Genomic DNA, 12,109 nt, shown 5'->3' with positions numbered 1-12,109 from the left:
TGCTAAGTCTCTGCAACAAATGACCACTATCCGCCCTATCGCCCAAATTGGGCTTGGCTGGGGCCATCAACTGAAGCCAGAGCTGCTGGTGGATCCGATCCCAAGGTAGCGTGGGATCGGCAGCGGCTCGCATACGGAATTCTTCGTCGTACTGCATCCAAGCAGCACCGACGAAGTCCGTATATCCCCTGTACACAATATCAATATACTGAAACAAGGAGGATGCCCTCTGAGGCTGAGCCCGGGCAATAACCCCGGCATAAATCAGCATACCAGGAAGCCAATTAGCCCAGGTACGGTCAACTTTGCGTCTTTTAAGCCTCTCCTTGTCGCGTTCATCCATCTCCTCCTTATCCTTCTTTTCCAACTCCCGGAAAAGAAGGGTAAAGACATCAACAAACTCGCCATGCAGGATCTTATCCCTGGTAGCCAGTGTCAAATGGTCTCCCAAGGGGAGCGCTGTATCCCCAAACGGAGTAGCCCTGTATGGCAAAGCCCCAAGGGGAGTAGGTTGATAGTAAGGCCCCACTTGATAGGTAGGCCAAAAGCCTTGGGGTTGCCCAAAGGGTTGAACGCCGCAAACAGCATTAGCCGAGGGCGCGGCTGTGGCTGGAGCTGAACAAGGAGAAAACCCCTGTTGCACTGATAGGGTCTGTTGACCCCAGGGCTGCAATTGGCCCATCCCAACCGGCTGCTGCTGGTAGGAGGGTCCAGGCCAAATAGCCGACCCAGCAGCCGGGGCGTGTACAAACTGGGATCCCCAACCAACTGGATTGGCAGCTGAACCAATAGGCCCCCAGGGCCAAGAGTGTGATGCATGTGGTGCGGGAGACTTACCCTCCTGATCAGACGGATCCACTGCAACTGCTATTGGAGGCATCTCAGCCACCTCAGCGACCTCCTCCTCCTCCACTTGCGCAGTGGTCCCTATGGCCTCCCGGTCTTCGTGCTGCTTCCTCCCTTCACCAGAGTCGCCACCTGCCGAGCCTTCCAAAGCAGAGAGACGTGTGAGGACCTCCCATTGAAAAGTGGCCTGGGAAACTCTTTTAGACGCTCGGCCAGCCCGATACCCAGCCACTTGCCTAGACGAGCCACCACCAGCATTGTCAAGAGCGGCCAACTTGGCCAAGATCTCCTGCCTAGCAGCCTCCACGTCCTCCTCATCCGAGGAAGGCGCAGGCAATGGCCGCTTGGCAGCAGGGCGCCTAGCAGGCTGCTTGCCTTTGCTAGTCCCCACACCCTTCTTGTAAGGCATACTTACAGGGAAGCCCAAAGGAGCCCCAGAAACCTAAATTGCCCCTAGCCTACCAACTGAGGCTGCAGAGAAACGAGGCCCTCACAGCCCCTAAATACTCAGGGCAGCAGAAATCAAGAAACCACCCCTTATATAACAGCCAGCCCCGCCAGGAACCAGCTCCCTACCCAAAGGAAGGGGGGGGGGTAAACCAGCAAGCACCCTTGGAAGAGTATCAGCCTGGGGAAAAGGTGGGGGGGGCGACAGGCAGAAACAGACTCCGAAAAGTACCCCCTTCAGGCGCCACAAACGCGAAACCTCTCCCCCGTCCCTCAAATGCCCCACTTATCGTGACTCCGTAAGCCTCTGCAGGCCCGGAGAAGGTGCGGCGCAGCGGCGGAGGTCCGGAGGCAACGCCGCCGGGAAAAGCAGCGCTGCCCCGAAGGAGGCTCCTGCCCTGACGCTGCCTCAATGCTGGAAGGCTCCACCGAAAAAACCTAGCCACCGGCGCCGCCAAGAAGGGAAGCCCGCAGAGGAACCTGCCGTCGCCGCCGTGCAAAAGCACCGGCGAGCAGAGCAGCCCCAAAGCCCGCCGGCCCAAGCCGGAGCAGTCGAGTCGACGCAAACAGCGCCGGCCAGGCGTGCAGACCCGATGCGAGCAGTCACGGCCGCACGTCCTCCCTCCACGAGCTTGCCCGAGGACTGCACGGAGGAGGAAAGGCGGGGAAGCCTATAACGGCTATAAGCCCCGCCCCCGACAGGCACCCGGATGCCCGGGAAAGCTGTCCGCTCCCCTCCGTGCATGAGGGCAAATGGAGGCACCCGGGTAAGCGCGCGGGCGCGCACCAGGAGTGCCTTTTAGTTGTCATTATATATACACACACATATATATATATCCAGATGTATATTAATGTTCATTCCCAACTGCCTATATTCAAGGAATTCTTAGCTCAGTTTTATAAGTAAAAGTTGTGTGTACACCAAGGCAATCTTTTTGCAACAGAAGAAAAATGTTGTTTAAATAGCAAGTAGCATAACAATGCATGTGTTGGTCTTATTTTCTTGTAGCAATTGCAGTGGAGAGGCTTGAGACTTTAACTGCTGCAGAGTTTTAAAAAACTATGAAAAATCATTCTTCAGTAACTTAGAACAGGAAAAAAGCAACGTCTCTGAAACTATAATGTACCTACAACCCTAAAATGGTTGTTATCCAGTGCTGATGCCAACATCAAGTTAAATATTCTAACACACATTATTTGTCTTATTTGAACCTTCAAACAAATTCTCCTTTCCTATTTATTAATCAAACCTGTATGGCTCTCTCGTTCTGTATCACAAGAGTCTCAAGTTCATATTAAGGGACAACCCAAATGAAAGCATCTTGTCACCTACAAAGAGATACCTTCTTCATGAAGGGAGATTTACTCTTGCAGGTAAGTCCCACATTTAGCTACACTTTTCAATTGACAGGATGTAACACAGCTTGAAGTACTTTCCAAATGTAAGGGCAAGGCGTGAATGAAAGTTAGATGTGATCAAGTCAGAGCCTCTCTCTGAATGATGCTTTTTTGTGCATTTATTTATGTGCATTTATTTGCATTTATGTGCCTTTATTCTGTATTTATTTCATTAAATACAGAAAACCAGCTCCTAGGATGTTGCTATTAATAGCAATTATATCCTGGTACAACATTAGACGATCCCCTAATATACCGTTTATATTGCTAAACAACTTATGCAACATTTACATTGCAGTTGCTATGGAATTATGTCAGATGTAAAGAAGTAAAAAGTGAAAATTTCAACATAACTTCTATGTTTCAAAACTTCTTTTCATTGCTATCTTGCAGCAGTATGTCCAGTACTAAAACATCTTGAGGCATGTCAGTGGGGCGAAAATTTAACACAGGTTATTTTGTTGTTCATCTTTTTCCAGAGAACTTTCTATATTTTGTAATCAATCACGTTCAGTAAAACTAACTTGCAGAATTCTAAAATTAGAAAATTAATAATTTATTAAATAAACTTCCAAACTATTTCAGTCATACAGACTCAAAACTAAGAAACAGTGATGGCAAGTATTAGTTTTGAAAAACGTAATTCTCTGCTTGTTCTTCAGAACATACGAGGCTCATTGACATCCACCTTTTTCTATTTGACGATTTGCTTTTGGTTACAAAACCAAACCGGCACAAAAAGGTAACAAAAAATTGGTTACAGCTGCCATATATACATTTAGATCTGTAGATATAACAACTGCTTTAAAAATGTTTAAATACATAATTTTAAAGATAAAAATAAGAGTTTGAATGTAGATAGATACTTCCACTATAATGAGTAAACAAATAGCAAAGGACACGTGGCTGCCTGCAAAAAAATGTTACAATTGTCTCTGGGTGACATGGGGGTGGGGGAGATGCAAGGGGACCCCCTTCTGAAAGATCCTTCTCTGTTTCCCTCCCCTTTCTCAACAATCCCTCCCCTTGTCTCTCCTCCTTATCCTCTACCCTCCTCTCTGGCAAATCTTACCCTCCTCTTCCCTCCTTGTCCTTGGTCCCTCCCAAACACCCTTTATCAGACCCCCCTCCTCTTCCAAACACCCTTCACTTTCCCCCCTTTTGCTCCCCCTAACCCTCTCCTCTCCTCCCTTTTCCTACTTACCGGGAGTTGCTGAGCTCAGAGCTGGCTCTCCCTCGGCCTGCAGGGTCCCACCACACTGCAGCTCTGACTGGGCATGCTGGCACTTCTTGTGGCCCAGTGCTAGGTGAGTGTGCCAGTACTTCCCAAGACCCAGTGTTGGGTGGGTGTGCAATCTAAGGCGTTTCACTGCTGCCTGCCTCCTCACCTGGGCCTGAAGTGGCTCACTGCCTCCTCTGCTGGGCCTGGGGAGGCTTGCTGTTCCTGTGTTCAGGCCTGGGAGAGGCAAGGGCCAGAATGCAAAATGGCACCTGCTTCTCTGGAGACAGCATGGCACTGTGCACGTGCAGCAGTCAGTACGTAGTTTGATGAAGAATGAGCGGATAAACAGAAAACGAAGCAATTGAGGTTGAATGGACTCCCAAAATTCATGGAAAATCCTACGAACGACCACTGAGAAAGCAAAAAGTGAATGTAAAAAATACTTTAGAGCCTGCAACTGCCACTGTTTTGTGCTAAAGCATATTCCCTTAGAAGAGACTTGCGTATTTCTGGCTTGTAATATTGTTGCCATTGACATAGCTGTATTTCCCTTAATTATGCATCTTGCTGTTTTTTGGCTAGATGTTTTCTAACCATTTGGCATTAAATTTAAAATATGTTGAGTTTTTTTGTTATGTTTGTGTTACCGCATGCTTGGAAGGAAAGCTGTTCATGAAAATTATTCTTGCTTTTCTCTTTGTAAAACAAATAACATGAAATGGACTTTGACCCACCCCCTTTGCTTTTGCTTGGAAATTTCCCATTCCAGTTGTAGTCTGAAACACACACACACAGAGAGAGAGAGAGAGAGAGAGAGAGAGAGTGTAAAGGGATGCCTATGCAGTCTAATTTGTCTTTTTTATTTCAGAAATCTGGGTGTTCCAACGTGAGTTTAATATCTGTCTGCTCTTTGTTCACACCTGAGCTGCAGTCTTTGCTTGAAGAAGGTGGTTCTTGCACAGTGCTGAACCAGCCTATTCCATTAGACAGGCTGATTGTAAAAAACATTGATGCAGTCCATATAACTGCAGGTATTCTTCAAATATATTTTATATATGGCATACTTAAAAATGTAAATATTTGAAGTATTGGGTATTTTCTATATGCATCTCAAGTGGCTCTCTCTTTTAAACACCTATATAATAAACCAGACAGAGTGGTTGCCACCTATTCAAGATCTCTTTCACTTCAGTTCTCCTCAGAGTCTCTGTATACAGTGCAAGAGCTTGTCCCAAGCAAAACCACATGCTACTGATTACTGCTGGTGCTTTCTTGTGGAATGTGAGCGAGAGAGAATCCAGATTTACGAAGCAAACTTGCTTCACTTTAGTTTCACGTTTGCAGTACCAATGTCAACGCTAAAGGAAATGAACTTTATGGGAAACAATTCTCATTCTGTCCTCCTCTATCTGGTCCAAAACTTTTCTTCACATTCCTATGCATAGACACTGCTGAGGGTAGAGACAATGCAGATATGCAAAAGTCAGTTTTCCAAACCCAGCCTTCGTTCCCACCACCATCAAAAGTGCATTCATTCTTAGTACTTCAGGAAGTTCAGACCTTTATCTAAAGTTATTTTCAGTGGAAACAACTCCTGGTTTCTCTTGTGGAGTCCAAGACCCAGTTCTTTTATGATTCTTTTCCAAAGTTATGGAGATGCACAGGACTGAAGTAAAAGTCATGTTGTTGTGCTGATAGGAAAAGGCAGACAATAAATGTTCAGATTGTTGCATTTCATTTGTGTATTGAAAAACAGAGTTGTGCCTAGCCGCAACCCTTTTTCATCATTATGCCTTCTGTGCAAACAACACACTAGAATTGTGCATGTATAGTTCACTCCCAACCTGTGCATACCCAGTCCCAATGTGGTACTGCACAGAAGGTACAACAATGAACTTTCCGTGAAGTCAGTACTACCAGTCCTGATGCTGCCAACCTCGGTCTTTAGGAATTTATTTCCACAGACACTGGTGGTCAAACTTCTACCACATGGAAATTAAATAGGACTGTGTTTTTAGAATAAATATTTGATTTTAGAAGACATTTTTAAAGTTGTGTAATGCACAAAAATAGCATATCCGGTGCGTAGAGGATGAACATAGCCTTTGAAAAATCATTTAATGTCTGTACGTTAATAGGCCTCCAAAATATAGGTTTAAATCCTATGGGGCCGTTCCATTGGCACAGCAGTACCTCCTCTGACCCAACAGCTTTCCCATTTGTGGAGGACAGGTTGTAACTTTTGCCAATTCCCCTTCCTGCTGTAGATTTCCAGTTTGCACCCCATACTGTTCCTTTGGGTACACCAACCTGAAGGAGCTTGATGAGAGGGGCGCAAAGGCAGCTTCACTGAGGAGGTGAGGCAGGGAAATTGCCTTCCTCGAGCACAACTCTATTCACGCTAGTTAGAATCCAATCCATAGTCTTAAATGCAGGGGGAAAGCCATCTTAATCAGCAACAGCCACCAATATATACTTTACAAGCTTAGGTTTTGCATTTCTTACTTCTGTGATGGCACAAGTGCTTACCTGAATGCTGGATTAATGCAGAGTTTTTCCTCATTCTTGTCTTGTTAACTTATTCAAAATATACTTCTCCCATAAATGTTAGCCAGTCTTTTCATTTAAATGATGTTATACATACAGCATTTAATTCTCTTCCCTGTGCAGTGACAGCAGAAAAATGAGGAAAGAGCATTCAAGGCTGGTCAAGAGTCAAGTGCTGAGTGCTTGACCAGCTCCTAAATATATATGCAGCTAGCATACCAGAGGGAAGACTGCCCCCTCCAGGTCCGCCAGCAGGGACCCATCCGCAATAAACCTGGCCAGCCCTTAGCTAGTTGACTGGCTGGACATTTTAAATCCCAGGCTGCCCATGCAGCCCTGTGGAGGCTGCCAAGAGCACTAGGCCTCGGGGATAATGACAGCCGTCATGCACCTCACCCCCATTCCCCCATGGGGACCCCCCCCCCAGACTGCCCCCTCCAGGTCCGCCAGCTGGGACCCATCCGCAATAAACCTGGCCAGCCCTTAGCTAGTTGACTGGCTGGACATTTTAAATCCCAGGCTGCCCATGCAGCCCTGTGGAGGCTGCCAAGAGCACTAGGCCTCGGGGATAATGACAGCCGTCATGCACCTCACCCCCATTCCCCCATGGGGACCCCCCCCCAGACTGCCCCCTCCAGGTCCGCCAGCTGGGACCCATCCGCAATAAACCTGGCCAGCCCTTAGCTAGTTGACTGGCTGGACATTTTAAATCCCAGGCTGCCCATGCAGCCCTGTGGAGGCTGCCAAGAGCACTAGGCCTCGGGGATAATGACAGCTGTCATGCACCTTACCCCCATTCCCCCATGGGGACCCCCCCCAGTTAAGTCCCAGGGTTCTACAGTTCACTGCCATCCCTTAAACGTAATCCCTTTTATGCTGACTTCAATGTAGAGAACGTTGGACCTAATTTAGAGAAAAGCTAGTTTCATACAAATTCCACTGAAATAAATTAAGTTTATCGGCATTCAGTGGAAATGTGATTGAGCTATCTGCTTTCTTTAGAACTGTAAGATAACAGGGATTGGTTGTTTAGAGATCTAGGTAAACTGTCTTAACAAGTGTCTATTGTTTTCTTAGTTTTTGGACTACGAAATGCTTTTCTAATACAGCAAGAAAACCGGTATCAACAGTGTATAGCGCTATTCTTAATACAAGCACAGACTGAGTCAATCAAGGTAGGCATCTTAGTTTATATGTATCCATCCACACAAGAGAATCATCTCAAAATCATTTATAGGTGTTCCAGCTATTGAATATGTCTACTATCCTTGTGCATTGTTCCTATCACACTAGAACGAGGGACTTTATCAAGTTTGCCATAAACAGTGCTGTTCATATTGAAATATCAGATAATTTTAAAATCTCACGTTTTCTGTAAAGGAGAACATGATAGAGGAAGAAAACCCAGCTGTTTTCACCCTGAAAGTCTGCTTACTGGAGCATTTTTTAATTACAATGGCAGTTTTTAAGCAACTTGTACTTCATGGAAAATAAAGCTATAGTTTATTATCTATATTGATAATGTAGGTTATTTGCGTAATTAAAGTTTACAGAATATTTTTTCTATTACAGAAAACATGGATGTCACAGATGGAGACTGCAATCTCAAATTATGCAAGGAGACAGACAACCCCCCAAAACTCATTTTTAAGTTTACCAACTGAATCATCTGAAATTTAATCATAGTCAGATATAAATTAATGGGCATTGGTCATAGGAAGTTTACTTAATTTAAAGCAAGCCTTTAGGTGCTTGCAAATATTTCTGGGAATACTTTAGTTTCCAGGGCAGAAATCGGGGGTGGGAGGGAAGGATTATTTGGGTGATCAAATTCAGACTACAATTCTCTCAAGTAGAATTTTCAAGTGTCCTGCTACATTTACTGCTAAGCAAAAATGGAGAAGTCAAAAAAGTAATTGCAACACTTGCTTTGACAGCATATACTAAAAATGGAAAAGGTACAATACCCAAAATAGAAAAAACCTATTATTAAATCAACATCTCTTAGACTGGCTTAATAAGTTATTCTGCAGGCCCGTTTATGGCAGCAGGAATCATAGATTATCACTTGTTCATTCATAGTTCACTTAAAATAAATGCTTGTAGAATATATTTCAATATAATTCCAATGAAATCACCTACACTGTTTTCTTACTTCAGAAATTTTTCAAACCCACAAATGTTGATCAAATAACATCAAATAACCTTCAAAAAAGGTCCACTTATTTTACTTATTTCTGTATTCATTTTTTATGCAGTGTAATCAAAAGATCACTCTCCTAAACTCACAGCTTGCAAGAAGAGTTGTGATGCAGGTCCTTTTTTATAAAACTAATGCAGGTCCTTTTTTATAAAACTTCATGTCAATAGACCTTTTGTCACTTTTCCACATTCTCCACTAGACCAATGAGAACAATGTTTTGGGGTAGAATTTCTGGCTTGGATATAAAATCCACACAGGTCTGTAGCTGCTAACAGACTTTTGCGCTAACCTGAGACAAAACTTGTTCTTTCTTTAAAAAGAGAAGAATGTTTAATTTGAAGCAACACAAACTGAGGGAACTCTGAAGTCAATATGGAGATACAGGATTTCAATTTTTAAACCATTCATGCTGAGGGGGGGGACCCTTTCCAGGCTAGTTCTCGTACTATGTTACACCCTGGATAAGACATTACAACTAATCCACAGCACTCAAGAGGTATTTCAGTATAAAGTTAATCGCCTGTTAAGCTAACACATTCACTACATCATTATCTCTATATTAGAGATGGGCACAACCCCCCCAAAAAAGAACCATGAGGTTCGAGGTTCTGTTTCACAAACCCTGAACCCCAAACTTTGATTAACTTGACCCAGTTCGCAAACCAGTTCGTGCCTTGTGGTTTGTCGGAGCCCAGGACGGCCACCTTCAGACTCAGAGAGCCCAAACTCGCAGGGAATTTACAGCAGGCTCTCCTCCAGCCACCCTCCAAGTTTGGTGAAGGTTGCAATAAGGATCTCTGAGTTATAGACCCCCAAAACCAGTGCCTCCAGAAAAGTCCCATTCGATAGAATTGGAGCCATCAGTGCCAATTGACTTAGGGCTCCATTTGAAGTGATGGACCCCCAGACATGGGTGATGTCTGTGGCCATCCCCTCCTCGTGGGCTTGGGGAGACGGTTGGCCACCTCCCTTCTTGGGGGCGAAGTTTGTGGCCGCAAGCCGGCAGCACCCCCCCCCATGCCCACTCACACGCCCCAACAGGTGGCCACCGTCATGTCTGGGATGTGGGTGATGTTGGTGGCTGCCCCATCCTCACAGGTTCAAGGATGCGGTTGGCCACCTCCCTTCTTGGCAGCAGAGTGTGGCCGCCAGCCAGCAGCACCCCCCTGTGCCACCCCCCCTGTGCCTGTCCACCCATCCCAATGGGCAGCCACTGTCATGTCCGGCACATGGGTGATGTTCGTGGCCACCCCCTCCTCACGGGCTCAGGGAGGTGGTTGGCTGCTTCCCTTCTTGGGGGCGGGGTGTGTGGCCGCAAGCTAGCGGCACCCCACCTGTGCCCGCCCACACGCTCCAACAAGCAGCCACCATCATGTCCAGGACATGGGTGATGTCGGTGGCTGCCCCCTCCTCTCCACGGTTGGGGAGGGTAAGACCCCCAGATGAAGCTCAAGTCCCCCAGATGAAGCTCAAGTCCCATGGATGGTGTGCGTGGTACCCCACCCCTCCCAGGATGGGAAAAGGACTGATTGATACCCGTTCCTTGTGCTGAGGAGAGGTGAGTGACTGGCTACCAACAAAATTCACCTCCTGGATGTGGTGGCACTGACAGACACCTCCCCCTCCTTGGGAGTAGGCTATTCTAAGTCCTTTTGCAGGGACGGGATGCCTCCCCCTCTTTGGAGGGAGGGTATTCTAAGTCCCGCTGGCAGGGTTCAGGGGTCCTATTACCTTCCACAGTTTATGATCTCAACAGCATGAGGCCCCTCTACCCTAGAAGACATGGCCGCCGACCAAACAAAGCCCACCCAAACCTCTGCGGCACACAATTATTATCATACTATTTCATATCATTGTTGCATATTTGCACGTTAGCACAGTATTTCATATCATATTGTTGCATATACTCATATTATCACAGTATTTCATGTCACGTTGTTGCATATACTCATATTATGACATATCACATTATCTGAGTACGTGGATTTGATTCTACTGGCAAAAGACACCTCTGAGATGAGGCAGCAGTCACGGATGCCTTCCCTACCTTGGGGGGAGGCCATTCTAAGTCCCAGGGATAGAACGTGGTGGCCACAGACATCACCCACCTGCTGGCCGTGGTGGTAAGGATGGAACCCCTTCTCCCTGGCGCAGAGGAGACTGCGGGTCCCATGGATCAGGGCGCCTCCCACTGTCTTGTACAATTTTATGTGCAAAGCCATCGCTTGTGCTGAGGAGCAGTGGCCACAGACATCACCCATCTGGCAGCTGTGGCGGCAAGGACGGAACCCCTTCCCCCGGTCGGGGAGGAACAGACTATGTCCCCTCCCCTGGACTGAGACAGTTGGCAGTACTACTGAATTGATGCCTCTCCCTGCGGACATCACCCACCTGCTGGCCGAGGCAGCAACGATGGAACTCATTCCCCCTAGGTCAGGGGGTGAGGGATACACTAAGTACCATGATAGGGGACCCTCCCACAGTCCTGTACAGCTATATGTGTAACACTGTCCCTCGTGCTGAGGAGTGGTGGCCACAGACATCACCCAACTGCTGGCCATGGCAGATGAGAAGGATGCCTCCCCCTCCTTGGGGGGAGGCTGTTCTAAGTTCCACCGCCCTTCATGGTGCACATCCTATCATGAGCAGGTGCAGCTTATAGGCAGCAGGCAAACAGGGCCCTCAAAGAATGCCTCTTTCAGGGCTACCGGCGGGAGGACAACACAGAACATGCACAGAAATGTTTCTCTCCCCCCCCCCAAGAAGACGTGGCTGCTGACATCCTCTGCCTGTCGGCTGTGGCGGCACCAATGGAACCCTTTCCTCCCATTCGGGGGGTAAGAGAGCAAGTCCCATGGATAGGGGCAAGTTGCACCCAGAAGGGAAAGATACATCAATCCCCCTTGCGTGGAAGCCCTATCCCACCATACACAGACACCCGACCTGAACAGGCAGGACAGTTGCACAAAATAGATAGTAATCAAATCCAAAAGAAAGAACAATGTGAGCCCTCAGGCAAGGTGCCCACTTAGCTTGGCCCCAGAGCCTGGCAGTGGCCCTGAGATGGGGGGGGGACACCCCCCCCCGGCAAAAGCTACCAAATATTATAAAGCAGGAGTGTGTGTGTGGATGGGGAATTTAAAGCACATTAGGGATGGGAGTAAGATGCTTAATTCTTCGCTGCCTTTGTCCCCCTCCTTCTTTAACTATATTTCTGCCACTGAAGCAAAGAGATTTAGAAGTAATCTTCACCAGAAGCTTCAAATAAAGTGGCCTCAGGTGGAAAAGCAAAGATTGTGAAAGTGCTTAGTGCTTCCTTCCATTCATGCCTGGTGTACTTTATACCCCATCCACCACCAGTTTTATAGGGATTTGGCATGAACCAGGCTAGATCATGCTGTTGCTTTCAGAGATGGCCTCTTGGCTTCTCAGTTTTAAAGGAGGAG

General features: G+C 46.9%; 1 protein-coding gene across 1 annotated transcript in view; it reads left to right on the top strand.

The window, feature by feature from the left end:
* The window catches only part of PLEKHG7 (pleckstrin homology and RhoGEF domain containing G7), a 32,465-nt gene extending 23,868 nt beyond the window's left edge, over positions 1-8,597 (top strand). Inside the window, exons 14-18 of the mRNA XM_054988844.1 lie at positions 2,574-2,667; positions 3,354-3,433; positions 4,782-4,944; positions 7,538-7,635; positions 8,033-8,597. Coding sequence (XP_054844819.1) covers positions 2,574-2,667; positions 3,354-3,433; positions 4,782-4,944; positions 7,538-7,635; positions 8,033-8,140 — 543 coding nt within the window. The 3' untranslated portion in view covers positions 8,141-8,597. The remainder of the gene's footprint in view (positions 1-2,573; positions 2,668-3,353; positions 3,434-4,781; positions 4,945-7,537; positions 7,636-8,032) is intronic.
* Positions 8,598-12,109: the final 3,512 nt, after the last annotated feature.

The sequence above is a fragment of the Eublepharis macularius genome, chromosome 9 (assembly GCF_028583425.1).
Source record: "Eublepharis macularius isolate TG4126 chromosome 9, MPM_Emac_v1.0, whole genome shotgun sequence".
Lineage (NCBI taxonomy): Eukaryota > Metazoa > Chordata > Lepidosauria > Squamata > Eublepharidae > Eublepharis > Eublepharis macularius.
This window is presented reverse-complemented; position numbering and strand designations above follow the sequence as displayed.